Here is an 18,671-nt window from a genome sequence, read left to right on the forward strand (position 1 = left end):
ATGCGCTGGATGACGCTCATGTTTGAGAGCTCCATCAAGATGTGGGATGAAGAAACCATAAAATACTCTTTCTTTTCTTTGTTTTTCTTTTCAGGAAACAATAGTTATAGAACTGTCACGTCCAAATGGGGGAAATGTTCTTTTTCATTTCTGTGAGAAAAAAAAGGATGTGAATGGGATGAACATGTGTCATGCATCAGCACTCTAACTTCTTAAAAGCAAAACTTTGAAGTGTGACCACACGGCAGGGTAACTTTTATTCACTTGAAATACTTCAGAAGAAGCTAATTAACCTACTCCTCAGAGCGTGTGCCTGTGACAGTGTGTGTTCGGCCTAAGAGGGGAAAAAGGTAAGGGACTTTAAAGGTGAAGAATGGATCGCGCATTCTAAAATCCACAAGCATGAAGCAAACATCACACAACATTAAAGGCAATGAGAGGTAACCTGGAGCTGAATAAGTCCGTAGCTGGGAAGAAAATTGCCACAAACAGAGAGAGAGAGAGGGGGGGGGGAGCGAGGAAAAGAAATACAGACAGAGGAGGAGACGGAGAGAGGGAGGGATAGCAATGAACTGTCCAGCACCATCATGATCATAAATTAGACAAATAAGCGAAGAAATCCCCTCTCCTCACACACTGCCACATTTCTACCATGTTCTCTATGCAAAAGCTGTAACAAAGGATAGGCAGTGCCCCCTAGTGTTTTCATCAATGAGAAATGAGTCCAATCAAGAAAAACGTCTCCCACATCACAGAAAGAAAGAGAGAGAGAGTATGAATGTGTGTGTGTGTGTGTGTGAGTGAGAGAGGAGAGAGAGAGAGAGAGAGAGAGAGAGAGAGAGGTTGGGTCACTAGGGAGATGGCATCACATATGAACAGCCTGAAGAGGCAGGGCTGGCAGGAGAGCAAGGGAGGAGGGAAAAAAAAAACAGAGGAAAAAAAAGATGGGGGAGAGTAGGGTAAGAGGTTGTGAGAAGGGGGATGGGTGTCTGTGTGTGTGCAGTGTGGGATATTAGAAGAATTCTGACATCACCAAGATGTTTTTAATGTTCCAGGGAGAGTAGAGAGAGAGAGAGAGAGAGAGAGAGAGAGAGAAAGTGTTCATGATAACAGGCCATGCATGAAAGTGGATGTCAGGCAGACCAGAGGAATCGTGCAGTGTGAAGGCGTCTATTAGAAGGAGGGGAACACATAAGGAGCTGATAGGCTGAGCCTGGCCTTGAATGACTAACAGCCCCAGTTACACACCCCCAGACCAGCCTGGTGGACATTCATATTCATGGTTTAACCAACAATCAGATTCACCAATTTTCATCCTTTACCCCAAACGCAGTGGGTCAGCCTGAAAGGGGCTGTAGTTGTTTCATTAGTTTTACACTAGAGCCACAAGGCTAATGTAACTATTATATAACCAGCCAACTATCAATGTGAAATGATCTGCCTGAAACCCTGAAATGGTTAAATTAGTGGCTTCTGACACTTTTATAAATTAAATAAAAATAAATAAGTAAAAAGCTAGGCCGTGTACTTACATCTATTTTTATGAGAACAGTATGACAGTCAAGTCGGAAACCACAAAGGCATCTTCAGATTCCTTAACAACTCGACACAGTTTAAAGCAAATATGTAATAGCTTAGGCCACGTGGTTCACATTCGCACGCTACATTAATTTTGCAGCCCCAGGGCTAAACTAAAGAAGCACAGGTTGGATACTAAAGATGACTCAATAATTTGTCTACATTTGGAGTGAGAAAAACAAGGTTAAATTTGTCCTAATCATGAATAAATTAAAGAACTAAATAAGGGAAGTCCAGAAATGGCCTTTGAAAGTGATTGAAAATAAACTAACACTGTTGTCTCCTTTAACTAAGTGCTGTTACTCAGTGAAGTCAGGTTTGTGACATTAATTTAGCACCGGGGCTAAGAAATACGGCAAGCTTTTTAGCCCCAACCAGCATTCAGCTCAACTGTGACTCGTCTCATCAATTACCAGAGACTGCTTTTTAACAGATTCTAAATGAAATATATAACAAACGCATATACAGACTGCATGGTTAAATATTTGCCTCAAACCACATCAAGCTGTTACATAATCTCAATTAGACTTACTCTGTGAAACAGTCTGACATACTGTTATCTATATAAATTGAATGAAAGTACATTTCATAGCTATAAACAGTGTAAGTAAACACTGGGAAGGCTTCAGGACGTTGTCCACTGTCAGGAGGGTCTGGTATGCAACATTGTGTATTGTATCTCAGCCTTACATAGTGTTGGGATTGTGTGTGTTTTCCTGCTCAGTACACTCCCTCAGAGACACACTGTGGAGTGTGAACCAACACCTTACACAGCTCATATCAAAAGAGCTCAACACTACGAGCCACAGATGCACAGCTTTTCATTTTTTCCTTTCTCTCTCTCTCTCTCTCTGACCAATATTTCACTGGGTGCGCCATAATTCACAGCACATAAAACCTTAAAATGGCACATAAAACAGTTCATCTCTTTTCAGTGTTGGCTTCCTGGGCTTAAAAATTAAATATGTTTTACCGCAGGTACATAACTAAAACACAGAGTTTTAAAAAACGGCCTCGTAAAGGAGTAGACCGGGGGATTGGGATACGCAGCTGACTCAACCAGAGAGAAACAGTGAGAGGGGAGGGGGAAAAAAAAAGAAAAAGCAAGTATAAGAAGGACAAGGCAGCCTTCTGTCCCTGAAATTACAGATACACACACAGAGATACAACATGGGGACTGAGTGTGTGTTGCATATTATAACTCATCAGTATGGGACCAGAGAGACAGGGAAAGAGATGTTCGAAAGGTTTAACACATTCTGGAGAAGGAACCATAAAATTCTCCGACATTCAATCAACTTTTAAGACACAGTCAGTGGAAAAAGGAAGAAGGGTGAATGAAGCAGAGGGAACAAAGTGTGTGAAGAAAAAAAGAGAGAGCCAAAGGGTGAAAACAGAAGACAGAAAGACAGAGAGAGAGAGAAATCTGACGTTCTCCAAAGTTGTAGAGTTCAATGACATATTAAAACATGAGGGCAGTCCCTCCCTGTTGCAGCAGACGTCTCTTCCTGGAGCTTCATGGGCCGTTTTTTTCCTGGAATAAGTGATTTCTCTCACACTCTGTTCCGAGCTCCACTGGAATAATAACGTTCCAGTGCTGCAAAGTTTCAACAGGAAGAGTCGTCAGTTGAGACAGTGGACACACACGAATTTACATATGGTCTGTTAAAAACTCAAAATATAAATAATGTGCTATTATTCGTCATTGTACAACGTACAACAAACTATGTCTTCCACATTTAACCCATCTGTGTCAGTGAACACCCACACACTAGTGCACTAGGGGCTGTGAACATACACCCAGAGCAGCGGGCAGCCATCCCCAGCACCCAGGGATCAGGTGTGGGTCATAAGTCTTTCACATTCATAATTAAGCATCAGATAAAAATATATATATTTATCCACCTACTCCACAGTTCAGTCACATTACACAAAACATTCCATTTTTTTAAGAGGTCTGGGCTTTGGAGCAGCTAGTTTATTTCTCGTTGAGAAAATCAGCAGGTGTTTGGTTGATTTGCAAACGGTCTTCACTGTATATTCCTTTATTCAGTGCGTGACTTTCGACAGCTACACATCCTTACAAACCCACAGCACTAAGGTGTCCTCTCACAGTGTAAGGATGGACAAATGGACGGACGACGTGACTGAGTACAGCTCTGTGGCTCTGGAGTGCGGAGACAAGACAAAGAGTACACGGAGAGCTTCAAACAAAGGAATAGTGTGTGTGTGTGTGTGTGTGTGTGAGAGAGAGAGAGTGTGTATGATAGAGAGAGAGAGAGAGAGAGAGAGAGAGAGAGGTAGCAGAAGACCTCATGCCCTAGGCTCAGTGGGAGTGAAAGATGGAGCGAGAGAAAAAGTGAGAGAGGACTGCTTCCTTTGTGCTGGAGGTCAAAGGCATCTCTCCATTCTGCCATATCCCCAAATTCAGCAGAAAGGCAGAGGGTACAGTACAAGGCTAAAACACTCCACTCTACAGCCTCACCCAACACGCATCGCACACCCACACAAACAAGGGAGCTCAGCTTCAGTTTAAGACATCTGCAACCTGCCAGTCCAGTCGGGCTCAGAATTGCTGGAAGCACTTCCACTAAAAAGAGAGAAAAGTGTGTGTGTGTGTGTGTGTGCAGAGATGGAGGAGAAAGAGATCGCTGAAATAGAATGTTCAGATGTAGGAGAGTATAGCCAGAACTACTTGTTGGCAACAAACAGATAACTAGCATGGCACATATCTATCAGATACAGTGTGTGTGTGTGTCTAGAGAGAAGTCTGTTTTATAATATGGACATTTCCGGAATTGTTCATACACAGCTTTCAAACTCAAATCCAACCAATAATTAGTGAGGCTTCAAAGAGTGAATATCCCACATATAAATGATTCATATAAATAACAGCCAGTTTTTCGATCATAAATAGCAGACAATTCCAATGTGAAGAGAGCCACGCTCACAAGTGAAAATGGCAATAATCTCATGCTCTTATGACAGTCATTTCAGATGCTAAGTGGGAAATAAAACATTGGCCACATTTACTGAAGCACTGCAGGTAGAACTAATGAATTTAAATATAACACACTATCAGCGTTAATTAAAAAAACACACATTAAAACAAATAAAATAAATATATGTTTTAACACAACCTAAATGGCCAAAAAACTCTATACCATTAAAAATACAAGGTATCTCTGCCTCCAGAAAATATCCTGTGAAACTGGGTTTTCAAATGTATACAACCACATTAGTTGGAGACCTCTGAATGGTAGTGTGTATTATAACGGTAGTGAATATATAACGTATATTAAGGCTTTCTGATTTTAGTTTAGGGTCAGTTAAGGGTAATATTTGACAACTATGTTGTACATTGTTTACCATTATATTTTACTGACAATTGTTTATCAGTAGAGAAATGCAAAACGTTCACATCGCTTAGGCCTTATGGCACACAGTAGACACACCCCCTGTCTCACCCTGGCCCTTTTTTGAGCTCCTACTACAGCAGAACAGGAAAGACTATTAAGATATTGGCGCCAAAGTTTTCACTTATAGCTTTGCTTTCCTTCCTTTCCCTTCTTTCCCTCTCTCTCCCTCTATGTTTCATCCTCACCCTCCGCAGGTTGGGGTTGTGGTGTATGTGTGGAGGGTGAGGGAGTGTGTGGGGGGGTGGCGGGTGTTTGAGATGAACTCGGCGTAACACTGTCTCAGGGAAAAACAAAGTGATCAATGAAGGAAGGCAAGGCGAGGCTCCCTAGGACAGGGCCAATCAATGCTGGAGAGAAACCTTGCCCAGGGCCCTTATGGAAATGGGAGCACGTCCGGTAACCTCGGGAGCCAACATGCGCATTAGATCAATGGAGCTCCGGCAGAAAAACCTTACAGCTATATCAGACTGCAGCCCCGTAAATATGCAATGATGAATCCCTTAAGACTCTCCGTGAACTCTTAAACTAGCAGGAGAGAAGCAGAGAGGAAAAGAGAGATAGGGAGCAAAAGAAAACAAGAGAGAGAGAGAGAGAGAGGGAGGGAGAGAGAGAGAAAGAGACATGGTTGTAGGTAAGGACATGATGTTTTTCATTCAAAGAGAAAGCAAGGAAAAGAGTGAGGGAGGGGAGAAGGGGAGATGGGGAGAGAGAGAGAGAGAGAGAGAGAGAACTGAAAGAATAAGAAACAATAGTTGTTTTAGACATAATGATTTTCAATTACGTTGTCATGGAAACGTTAGCGCATTGTGGAGAGCGAAAGGGTATGTGAAAGAGAATTTTTCGGCCAACACTTAGTAATACTATGACTTGAGGTGATCATGTGATCTACAGTGGACTGAACCCACTGTAGCCTTAACAAACTTGCCTTACACCAAGAGCACTCACCTGCAGCCTTTATTAACCCTTAGTTATCTCTGGTTATAAACACAATGTGTAATTTGACATTAGTTTTTTTCTCAGTTAAAGCTCACTGAGAAAAGAAAAGACGGTTTGACACAAGGTCAAAAATAAGACATTTAACTATTGTTATACTCTGTTGAGGGTCTCCTGAGTGAGATTTTCTGGATTTAAAACATATCATTTGCTTTGGGGGAGATTAGTTTAGGAAGGGGACTGCTGCATTAAAAGATTTCATTTATTTACTTTACAATTTCACCGGCGAGCATATAGCTAAGATTATGACGGCTATGGAGACTACTCATCACCGGAACAGTGAAAATAGATTATTCCTGGCTCTTCGGAAGAGGGCAAGCGTACGTTTAAATCTGAAGTTGAATGTAGCCACATGGCTGCACACCTTACCTCAAATATCTGTGCACACCAATCTGATTCTGAAGTTACTGTACATATGTGTAAGCAAGAACTGTAAGGTACATGTTATCCAAAAATTACAGATGCAGATGTGTTTCATATTTCAGATTCCCAAGAGAAAAGGGAAAAAAACAGTTTCAGTTTCTATTTGACAAAAATGTCAGCGTACATCAATGTTCAATAGAGGCCTGATGCATATTCTATAAAGCAGATGTATACTGATAGGTATTCACATGCAAATGATCTGCAGCCATATGAACTGCACAGGACATGACAGACAATAAGCAGCAATAACAAACTTGTCTATGTCAGCACACACACACACACTTACGCCAAAGCCACAAGCACACACAAGCCATCTCAGACACATGTCAAATCAAAGTCTCCTCTTGCTTTAATGTGTATTGGGAACACAAATGCGCGCACACACACAGGCAAACACACACACACATTCTTTGAGCGTGCCTTATCACCAAAGAAGATAGACCACTCCAAACAGGCGTTTGCTGATAGTTTATTTATAGAAAGTGAGGAGCGGTGTGATTTCTCTTATCTGCACACTCATTTCAGAGTGCATTCATCCTCTCAGCCCTGTTTATGCACTAAACTCTCTCAGCTTGTTAACAAGCAACAACTAATTAAGTCTGAATCAGAGAGAGAAAAGAGGAAGAGGGAGGGAATGGAGAGAGAGACAAAGAGAGAGAAACAGGAAAGAGCAGAGATTGAGAAAGAAAAGCAATAAAAATAGAGAAAGAGACAAAGAACAAAAACGAGAGATAAAGAGTGAGAGAAAGTAAAGGACGTAAACGTTAAAACTTTATTCACACTATTAGTTCAACAGAGAGAGAGAGAGCAAATAAGAAAAGGAATGAATAAGGGAAAGAGATGTAGACCAAAGCCAAACATATAGCACCAAAGCAGCACCAAACACCAACTCAGTCACAGAAACAGACCTAGAGAGTTGTTAAGGCCTTGTATCATTAGAGAAGATAGTTTGCTGAAAAAGCATAATAAATGTACATTTTATTCTTTGACATCAAATATAGTCAAATCACCCAAAAATCACAAATGGCAAATCTAACAGCATCAACAGAAAGCACAAAGCAGTTTGAGATCACTTAAAAACTCCACACAGTTTGAGGCAAGCGTATGATGATTTTATGGATGGCTGAACTTTGTTTTGGCTGAACTATCGCGTCAATGACCTGCTTCAGTGTCAACTTCTGTACTTCCTCTATTTTTGCTTTTGTTTTTAATCTTCCTCAACAAACCAAGAACACATGATTTACTTTTGTATAAACAGCAAAATAATTCAAACCAAAACCAGAGTTGGCAGCAAATGGCGAATTTAAATTTACAGCTGATCTCAGTGTAATATGGGGAAATGACATCTAATTGCAACACTCTGGAAAGGAGAGAGAGAGAGAGAGAGAAATAAATAAATAAACACACCTTGTTACAGTATACTGGGTTTTGTTTGCGTTATTCTGGAGTATATATATACAGCCAGACAGAAAGCTAATTACCCTCTATATGCTCCCCACCCTCCCTCATTTATGTGTTGTTAGAATCTGTCTAGACATTTCTCTGGCGTAATGCACCTTGACGGCAAATTGAAATCAATTAAAAAGCTTGCGTGGACAGCCCTCCATTCTCCGACAACAAGCTGCCTGCTCTCGATTGCCCGTCGTCTCTCAGAAACAAACAAAAATTAATGACAAAAATGGCCAGAAATATATAAATAAATGCTGGCGCTGACAAGCTCTCAGCTTTCTCTCTCATGGATCCTTCACAACAGAGGACCAAGAGGGAAGAATTGGGTTTGAAGCGCCCCTTCATAAATCAAATAAATAAATGAATAAATAACAAACAAACAATGATGATGGTGGAAGGAAAAAAAAAGAGATCTACTGTGGGGGAAATCTTTTACAATGGCCAATTGTTAGGAACGCTTTTCAGGCAACAAAAATGAGTAATTTTAGACATTGTTATCCGTTACACATATACACACAAAGGTAGAGGCCCTGGAATGGGGCTCTGAAGCCTGTTTGTACATAATCAAGGGGCCAAACAGAAGGCGGCAATCACCCCACAATGTGGAATACCAAAGAAAGGCCTTGGTCTGTAACTGTACTGAATAAAGGTATCTCAAACAAGCAAATCAATTCAAACCCAATCATATTCTCAGCCTGACTGGTTCAATGGCAGTATGTATGCTCTTGTGTTCAGAGAGTCTGCACTTCAACCTGCTGTACAGGCTTTCATACAAGGTCACAGAAACGGGGAATCGGTGGTCATTAAACCACCTTTCTTTGGTGTACACCGAGAAAAGGTTTGGACATTAACGACATCTCTTTCTGCTTAGTGGAGGTAGGAAATAATTAAGCTTTAAAAATATAGTCCTTATTCAAGACAAACAGAACAGAAAGAGGGAGAATTAAAGAGGGAGTTTTTAATGCATGTTATTAGACAGTTCCATACTTCATACAATCAGAAATACATAAATAAGAATTATTCTTAAGTGAGAATAATTCCTGACAACTAAATTACAATAACACGCTCTTAACATTTTAGTTCCAAAAAAGAGCTGCCATACTTGTTGCACAAAACTGTAAAAGAACACAGTAAAAGAGTTTCTTCCTCAGAAGAGATTTCATATTAGTAACTACTACAAACAGACACAATTACAAATTTGCTTAATGTTTTACACCTTAGGAACCATACTTTCTCTGAACTCCAATAAGCTGTGTTCAGGGAAGAAAAAAACAGATCTAAATGGTTTTATGCTGAGATTAAAAACATACAATTTTAATTCCACAACAGTCTTCTCCACTGGCTACTAAAACTAGGGTGACCAGACGTTCTCTTTTACCTTACTTACTTAAAAAAATGTCCAGGATTTTGTTTTTCTAGAGCTTACATAGAATTTCGAGAAGCATTTCGTTCACAAACTAGTCCCGCCCTTCCCTACTACGATTGGTTCGCTTGAGTGAGAAGGGGGCGTGGTGAAGTAGCCTAAAATCTTCTGATTGGACGGTCTGACTGTAGAGTTACCGCTATTGGTCGATAACCTTCTCTGTAAATATTTAATTGGTCAGTCTGCACGTCAGTAGTCTTTGTTTACGTCAGGCAAAGCTCATGTACCCACCCTCATCTCGAGCAGCTATGCCGACACGTAAATGTAAGTTCAAGAATGAATTAAAAAAGAAATTCCCATTTTTTGCATAGCAAATAAAGGTGTAAAGGACCTAAAAGCACACCTAGGTTTAGCTAAGCGTACAACGGGCGCGGGGGGCGTGACCTCACCACCACCACCCCCCAACCCGTGTCCTCTTTTTTACCATCTCAGATTTGGTCACCCTACTAAAACTGTATTTTACTATGTATCTTCTATTTGTGACTTAGTGGCTATGTGAACCGTGCTTGGCTCTTACGACTAGAATAAGCTTTGATACGTCATTACTAACTAACAACAGGATGAGTCTGTAACACAATAGTGATTCCGTACTCTAAATGACTTTCTGCTGCACTAACAAAACCCTGAAACACAGAACACAAACCTCGTAAATAAAAACCTCACAGAGAACGAAGAGGATCTGCTGAGTGAGATACTATACAGACTCTGCATGTTTGCTTTTTATAGCAACCTAATAACGGTAGTTTAGAGTGGGGATTTCTGTCAGACAGCAATTCAATTCCATAGAAATCTTTATATAGGAGCACTGTACAGTCCATATCCTGTGAGCTAACAGAATTAGCAATTTGACTAGCATATCTAGCAAGATTCAAAGTCACCATGGTTTACAATTTCATTAACTACTGTTGTTTTCAGGACACAATCCATTAGCATTAATTAAATGATAACAATAGGCATACTGGGAATGAAAGAATCCACTTATCAAAGCCACGTTTCCCTGCTATTTTTACGCTAAAGTAAAACACATTTTTGTTGTGTATTTCACTGAAGATTAAATGTGTGTACAAGGTTGGCTCTTCAAATATTGAACATTACCCCCTACTATATGGTATGGTTCATTTTATAAAAGCTATTTCCATCTGACATTAACTGATTTGTACTAGATTTGAATGCTAAGTATTTGACTTTTGTTTAAAGCATAAATACAAGAATATTTATGTTGGATGTGCTGCTAAATTTGTGATGCCATGTAAGAGGCCAAGTTTCAGACCACACAGGGATCAGATACAATGTAAAACAGCAATATGTACTGTGCAAAAGTACAGCAGCTGCATTCTACACAATGTGAGTCTATACATTCAGGCTAGAGGCTAGAATTCATAATTCAGCATGTGTGGAACAGCTAGTTTGGTTGTGGGCCAGAATGGAAGTTTCTGCTTTGCGCTGCAGCATCCGTTGCAAGTGGATACTGTACCAGCACAGAAATGTGTATGTATCTCCTGCTTTAGTCCCAGGAGAGAGGAACCAGCTTCTTATTCAGACACCTCACAGGCTATATGTCTGGCTTCTAAGAATGTAGCCCAAACATACAGACACACAAGCCTGAGCAGACAGACAGACAGACAGGCACACACACACACACTTAAGAGAGAGGAGAACAACCTAACTGTTTTTGTTCATATTTTAAAGGCTTGAACAAGACTAATCTCTATTTTCCATAAGCAACATTTACAGTTTTACTGCAAAGGAACAGATAGTTTTAATTTTGAGTGCAAACCTTAATACAGACAGATGCTGTAAATAATATATACTGAAATACTGAGAATGTGTATAAAAATCATGTCATTGTTATTGAAACAGGGAACAAACCCAGGAGGGGGCTCCAGTCCTTCACCGGGCGACACAAACACACACACACACACATACATTCACACCTATGGACATATTGTGAGTAGCCAATCCACCTGCCAACATGTGTTTATGGGCCATGGGAGAAAACTGGAGCACCCAGAGATATCAACATTAGTTCTCACGGTGCAATATCACAGGTACCAAAAGGATAATAATGCACTTTCATGTCCAATGTATTAGGAACATGTGATCCGTCATGTCATTATTCCATGAACCAACGATGCAGCGGCAGCACAACATATAAAACCCTGCAAGCATTAGTGAAGAGCTTCATCAATCAATGTTTAGCATTTAGTGCGTCATTTTACACATGTAAACCTTCTCAGTGTGTGTGTGTACAGAAGATGAATCAAACAGATGATATGCAGGGTTATGGGCACCCACACAGTGGTGCACTGGGATGCAGATGTATGGTTACATAAGTTGTTATATAAGGCACTGCTGTCCTCCCTGATATCATGGACCTTTTTTCTCACTCAGAGTCAGGGAAGGTTATGTAGGGTTGTGCTCTGCCTCGACGAGCGCTGCCATCACCCCATGGCTACAGAGGAAGATGAAAGACATGAACGAGAGAGAGTGAGAGAGAGAGAGAGAGAGAGAGAGAGAGAGAGAGAGCGAGAGAGAGCGCTGAGGTGGCTAGGCTAAAAGGCAGAGGTGGAATACCCTGCAGACAGACTTGCTGGAGCAGTAGGTCATTTAGTTAGTTTGATCCTGGTAAGAGTGTTTTGGCAGAACAGGAAAAAGAGAATTACTTATTTATTTATTTATTTTTTACATTAACGCACTTCTAAGTGTTTGTATTTACACTGATCTCACTTTAAAGTCAATTTCTCACTCACATAAACCCACCCTCATTTAGTAATTGCTCCACAATGGGTGGTTTTCAGTGCTTCTCATCAGTGAAACTATGTTTCCTGGTTAGAAATATAACAGTTTGACATGTAAATATGTGAAGAGTTATGCTATAGCTAAACCAGTTAGTTAGAGAATAACGACCCATTTCTCTGGGTAAAACAACTAAACATCCATGTCTGACTGGCTCTCAACACACACACACACACACACACACACTTCTATCATTCTGTAACATTAATTAGCTGATACACAGACAGACAGTACTTGTCTAGCCCCAGTGCTTTAATATCAGCACACAGGCCTATCAGCGTTGATCAAAACTTGCAACATTAGTTGCTAGATTAAAAACATCACACAGACACACCTGTGAGGCACATAGAAATGAACTTTCTGCTTATTGAAAAAGGATATCCCGCCCAGGACATTCCCCAAGAAGCATGCCAGTTTTATGCAGGATAATAACCATACTGATGCCTGCATACAGTGGATGACCCCACAAAGTCCCAGCTGTCCCAGCTGCCAAAGCAAAGCATTTTTCTGATGTGTTCTACCTAATGCTACATCACTGCGGCACTGTGGGAACATGACCTCTACCAAAGCTCAGGTTCAGGTGAATATAATAAATAAATAGAAATTATAAACATAGTCGTCAGTCTATATATGTGTGGTGTCTTAGGTTATGCTTCTTTAGTCTCTTTAGTTATGTACTGAATGGGTTGCCAAGATACATATTACAGAAATTATAAAAAAATAAAAATGAGATGAGAACAATGTGGCTTTAAAGGAATGGTAATATCCAAGTCTTCAAATACCCCATGCTTACAGCAAGGAGGTTGAAAATGCTCAAGACAAGCAGTGAATATTTGAATACTGAGATGGCTGGACTAGAGAAGGGAGAGTGCAAAGCCTGCACCAGTAATGGAGGAAAGGCCAGTTCTCTGCTCTTCTCTCTCTCTCAGGCCTTTAGCTGTGCTTTGATGTATCTATAATTAGGCCTTACAGTCTATGAAGTGCTCAAAAATCAAATCTGAGTAAAAATATTGCAGAGAGAGAGAGAGAGAGCGAGAGAGAGAGAAATTAATCGGCCAGCGTTTGATGTGCTTGATCAGAAACATGTTTATTAACTGCAAAATACGAGCAGTAATTAACCCGCAGACAGCTTGTTTTCTGAGGCGCCGTTCATGTGTCAAATGGTCCATCCAGACTAAAGCCAGTGTACTCCTCCACCTCTCCCTCTCCTCCCCTCACTCTCTCGCCTTTTACCCTCTCTATTCCCCTCGGAACACTTTCCTCATCAATTAACTGGTGGGCTAGCTTTTCAGGCTCTTCTCCATAAAGTGTTACAGCAGCTGCAGTGATTAAGCAGTGTTTAACCCAGGCTGTTATTTGTGTTATTTGTATGAACCACAGTTTATACAGTAAATATAGATAAATATCAGTTAAACTTGTGAAAGGACTAATGTTATTAAATCAGGACAAAGCTGAGAGGAACTCTTCAGTTACTCTGCCCAAGGTTGTGTGTGTGTGTATGTGTGTTTGTGTGCATTTAGAGGGCGAGAGATTGTGCTTTCACGGTCAGTTGGCTTCAGTGCTCTTTATGGGTCAAAGGTCAGCAGTGTTGTCCTGAGAGGTTGTGGTTTTGGAATGGAGGATGAGACCGTGATGTCAGAGGTGACAGGGACACACACACACACACCCACACACACACATACCCACAACCCTGAGCTAAAAGTTTTCTCCAGGGAGGGAGTAAGCTTGTAGAAAGTGTTTTGCCAGAAAACAGAACCAGAATTGGCAAAAAATACACAAATACATTACTGTAGATGATGACTAAAAATAATAAATCAAAATAATATCTTAAAATAAATATACTTTGTATTAGCATCTCAATATTAATAAGAAAAATAATTCAGTTTTCTCTGTCAGCATTTAGAAAATTCTGAACAAATCCAATACATATATATATTGGATATATATATATATATATATATATATATATATATATATTGGATATATATATATATATATATATATATATATATATATTGGATATATATATATATATATATATATATATATATATATATATATATATCAAATATAACAATGATTTGAAAGAAAGATAGAAATCATGCATACTCTAATTTGCATAATGCAACCAATTGCCTACTTACATATTATCATTTCTGACTGAACTATTCCTGTAAAGTGTAAGTTGTAAAGTGTAAGTGTAAGTCACAAGCTTCATCCACAGTCTGGCCACTGAAAGCCAGTCTTTGCCATGAATATTAATGCTCATATTCAAATAACAAAACAAAGGCCCTTATGGTGTCTGTAAGTAGCACACTCAGTACACACCCCTGGAGTTATCAGAGAGATGCCTACTGTTCCTGCTAACCGCTAACACACATCCATACTTCAAAAGCAGAGAGTTCAGAGACAGTATGAGAGTATGGAGGTGAATTTGTGTTGTGGTGTGTGTGTGTGTGTGTGTGTGTGTGGCTAAGAGAGAGAGATCAAAGGCGAGTCAGCTGAGCCAGCTGTCATAGCTAGCCTAGCAGCTGTAGCAAGTTCATGGAGTTTCAGAGGAGTTCGTATGCCTAACCTACCAACCCAGCTCAAACTGCAGGTATATTAGACAGCTTATCAACATAAGACACACTTCATTAAGTTTTAAAAGCTCAGATTCTACATCACATCAAGCAAAGTTCACACTCCCCACTAAAACAATCATTCTCACACAAACAGTGTCATACCGCTGTCACAAACTCTGATTCTGAAGATTCGTTTTTTACGTTAAAAAGACTTTATCTTAATAACAGTACATTAAACTTAAAGCAAAAGTGTTATAATAATACTGACAGCAGACCAGACTAGATTTATATCTTTACTGAATGATTTACCCTAATTATAACATCTAATCATTAAAAACACACCCAATATTATTCAATCACATGCATATGACCTCTTACAGCAGTGAAGTGTTTTGATGCATCCCTGAGAACCACAAAGAACCACATTATCAACTGCATCATCAACTCATAGCTTCTTTCATCTTTTTTCAAGTTATTGTCATTCTTTCAATCTTCATATTTATAAATCAGACCAAATATCTACATATTTATAAACTAGACCATTAGATTAGGATCTGATCAGTAGTGGATAAAACTGAGATGAATGGGAACGTCAGGTACTTATGCCACTTATGATCAATCATATGAGACAGACACTGATACCAGGCTCAAACTAGGGCTGGGCGATATGACCAAAAACGGTCTATATGGCGATATAGGATACGATATTATGAAAACCATAACAAAATATAATGTAAAAGTATTAGTGTTTATTTTTAACACCAAAAAGAACATGCAGCATTATCTAACTGTAAGTCTAAGAAATAGTGATGTCCCAAACAAGTTTTTTTTGCCTCTGATCCCGATTTGAGTTTTTTAATATTGAGTATCTGTGGATACTGAGTCCCTGATGTCCTAGACAGTGCTGTTATACACAGTGCACACTTCAAATAAACTCAGCCCAGTGTATCTGCTGATGCTTAATTTATTTTATTTTTTAACAAAGTAAACAAATGCTGTCTTCACAAACAGTTCATATAAATAATTTAATATTATATTTAATGTATTATATTTATATTAATGTGATTTTTATGTATGAAAAATTACTTTGGTTCTAAAAGTCAGTAAGTTTTCTTGTCATCACAGATGTATTGAGTAAAAAATTAAATATAGTTTCTTCGGGACATGGTGCAATTATTTATTAAATTTTTTTTTAAGCACTGTCCTGTTTCTCTCAGCGCCGCCACAAAACCAACAAACCCCTGTAGGTGGGACTGTGACTCCATTGGCTGCAGCACTAAATGATGGACAGCTAAGTCTGGCTGCTGATTGGCTAAATAAATAAAAGTGATGACCAATGAGAAAGGCATTCTCTGTTTAGGAGCCGTAGAGTATCTGCCCCTAATATCGGTATAATACATACTGATATTATGGTGAACGATATTATATCGCCCACCCCTAGCACAAACAAGGCATTTTTTGTAAAGAAACTGAAGTAATTGCCCATACACTTGCTCTTAAAGTTTAAGGTCTCAACAATGTAAGAGCGTTTCACTGAAATGCTGCTCCTTTTTTTTCCCGTTCCTCTCGTCTCCAAGCCCTTTGAGTAAATGTGGCCCTCTGTCTACCTCAAACATTCTCTACATTTACTTTCTGGGTCTTCAGCATGGTATAATACAGCTGCATTTTAAACCCTTACATATGCTCGCTCTCTCTCTCTCTCTCTCTAGTGCCCTAGGATAAGGATGAACTGTATTGTTTGCAGAAGCCACACTTCTTTTCAACAAAACTAAACGTTATCCATTTTTAATCATTTCTCACCTGTTGTCTTACCTACGTGCTCTTTCACCAATGAGACCGACTGTGTTCATGTTTGTACGTGTGTATGTGTGTCTTCATACTTATTGTTCTTATTTTTTTTCTTTTTCAAACGTACAAAACTCACCAGCTCCACAAAACACAGGCCCCCGTAGCTGTGAGCAACAACAAAGATGTTTTTGGCGAGCGATTTGGAAATGAAGTTGTCCCACACGTACAGTGTGTGTTCCTCCGGGGAGCTGTTTTCCTGAAGAGAAAGAGACACACAAACAGAAGTGTAAGAGAACTGAGAACTAAATACACACCAACAAGCACACACTCACACAGTTGCTCCATCATGTTGAAGCACATCCTCCCTGGATCAATGAGCCTTGCATATTGCAAATGCCCCAAATGTAAAAACCGATAGCTCCCGTGACGTCAGGTTTAAATCTTAATTTGTACCCTGCTAAGCGATCGATGTGGCCTTGATACAAGCGGTAAGCACATAATCGGCCAACACGGGGGGAAGGTCACAACACCAGAGTGCAGACAGAACACTCGTAATTAACACGGGCCTGAGGTGATGAGAGAGAGAGACAGAGAGACAGAAAGAGAGGGAGGCATTCAGCAATGCCTCGCACATCGATCTGTGTGTTTGTTTGGAGAAGCTCGAGATTGGTTAAGTTGTGTGTGAGGGCCAGCATACAACAACTGTATGTGGGGGGGAGAGTATTGAGAACATGAGAACTGAGTTAAATTTTGCATTACGTTTTTCCAAAGTGGAGATCATTAGTGTGATGTTTATTAACAAATAACACTGCAGAACAGGAGGATCTAGGCAGCAGGTAGGAATGGTCATGTTGGTCATGTTGCACTGTGCTGGCCGCTCACGAATGGAGCACAGTGTCTCACCCTACCACAATGAGTCCATTTTTTTCTTTTTGAGACAAACTGAGTAAATGTAAGAATAATGTATAAACATTTATATAATCACCAATAAATTGTTTTCAACATTTATGCTGCATCTTCAGTTCTGTTGGGAAGGTATCTCAGGTGGCTTCCCATGAAGCTGTCAAAGAAAAGCTGAGAGGCTGTTTTTCTCTCTCTGCAATCTCTTATTTGTCACTGCATAATTCTAAATATGTTATGATGCCAATACATGAACATTACAGTACACGTTTAAAATGTCCTCGTCTCACTCTTCCAGGGGTCAGGGCTGGGAGGTATCCTTTTTTCCATACATCATACTGTCTCAAAATATAACCTGGTTTACGGTATTGCTTGGTGGCTGGGTGGAGTGGGTGTCCGTCTGATAATAACTCAGCAACCGCTGAACTACAGACACATGCTGACGATAACTCTGAGAGTGTCCGAGAGCGTAGCTTGTGCTCGACTAACAGAAAGAAATGAGTCTCTGCAGTGTTGGGAATTGCGGCTGGTCAGCCAGGCTTAGATATAAGGTTACAGGTTAAAACACTACAGCACAGACCGTGTTCCACTGAACTGAGGCTCAAATGACGTTTAGAGGATAATGCCTCTAAATAAAGCTCGCATGTCTTTCCTATTATCCAAACTCAGTGCTGAAGTCACAACTAATTTGAGCTGTTGTGCTTGTGTATTTCCTCCACCTACATTCAGAACGTGATATCACCAGTCGGTTACCTCCCACAGCGCCCGCTCCCTGACAGACCCTCTACCATCCACATTTTTCTATACTGCGGTATACAGTATTACCGCTAAAAAGCGCTCAACACAAGGGTGTCAGAACATACCTGCAAAAAGCCAGTGTGGCTGCAGATTTTCATTCCATCAAAGTAAAAGCACACCTTCAGCTTCAAAACTACATCAAATTAGCTGGAGATAGTCTGTCCAAATTGAAATCAACGTGCATGTTATTTATATTAGATCTTCAATTAGTCTGCAATCCACTGTAATCAGTACAATAATCATATCAATACTGGCCAAACCAGTGATCACACACACAGACCAACCCACTGCAAAGAGACTGATTTTTGTTCACTGTTCGTAACCTCACTTACTGTTTAGCCCTTCTCACCCTCTTGCATCAGCATTCGAGCAGTGATTACATTTCTTCAAACGGCTTAATAACGGAATTAAAACTGAAGCAGCTGACAAAGAGGAAGAGATTTCCTGCCACTCCTAAGCATTGCTCATTTATAACAGTAAATAAATATGAAGGAAAACAAATACGAGTGGGGGGCATGAGGGGTGGAGGTGTGGCAGCTA

At 40.0% G+C, this 18,671-nt stretch overlaps 1 protein-coding gene across 3 annotated transcripts in view; it reads right to left on the reverse strand.

The window, feature by feature from the left end:
• LOC136678603 (cotranscriptional regulator ARB2A homolog) overlaps positions 1–18,671 on the reverse strand; it is a 172,099-nt gene that overhangs the window by 67,385 nt on the left and 86,043 nt on the right. For all 3 annotated transcript variants that reach the window (XM_066656649.1, XM_066656651.1, XM_066656650.1), the window contains exon 8: positions 16,570–16,689. In XM_066656649.1, the coding sequence (XP_066512746.1) occupies positions 16,570–16,689 (120 nt within the window). The remainder of the gene's footprint in view (positions 1–16,569; positions 16,690–18,671) is intronic.

The sequence above is a fragment of the Hoplias malabaricus genome, chromosome Y (genome assembly GCF_029633855.1).
Source record: "Hoplias malabaricus isolate fHopMal1 chromosome Y, fHopMal1.hap1, whole genome shotgun sequence".
NCBI lineage: Eukaryota > Metazoa > Chordata > Actinopteri > Characiformes > Erythrinidae > Hoplias > Hoplias malabaricus.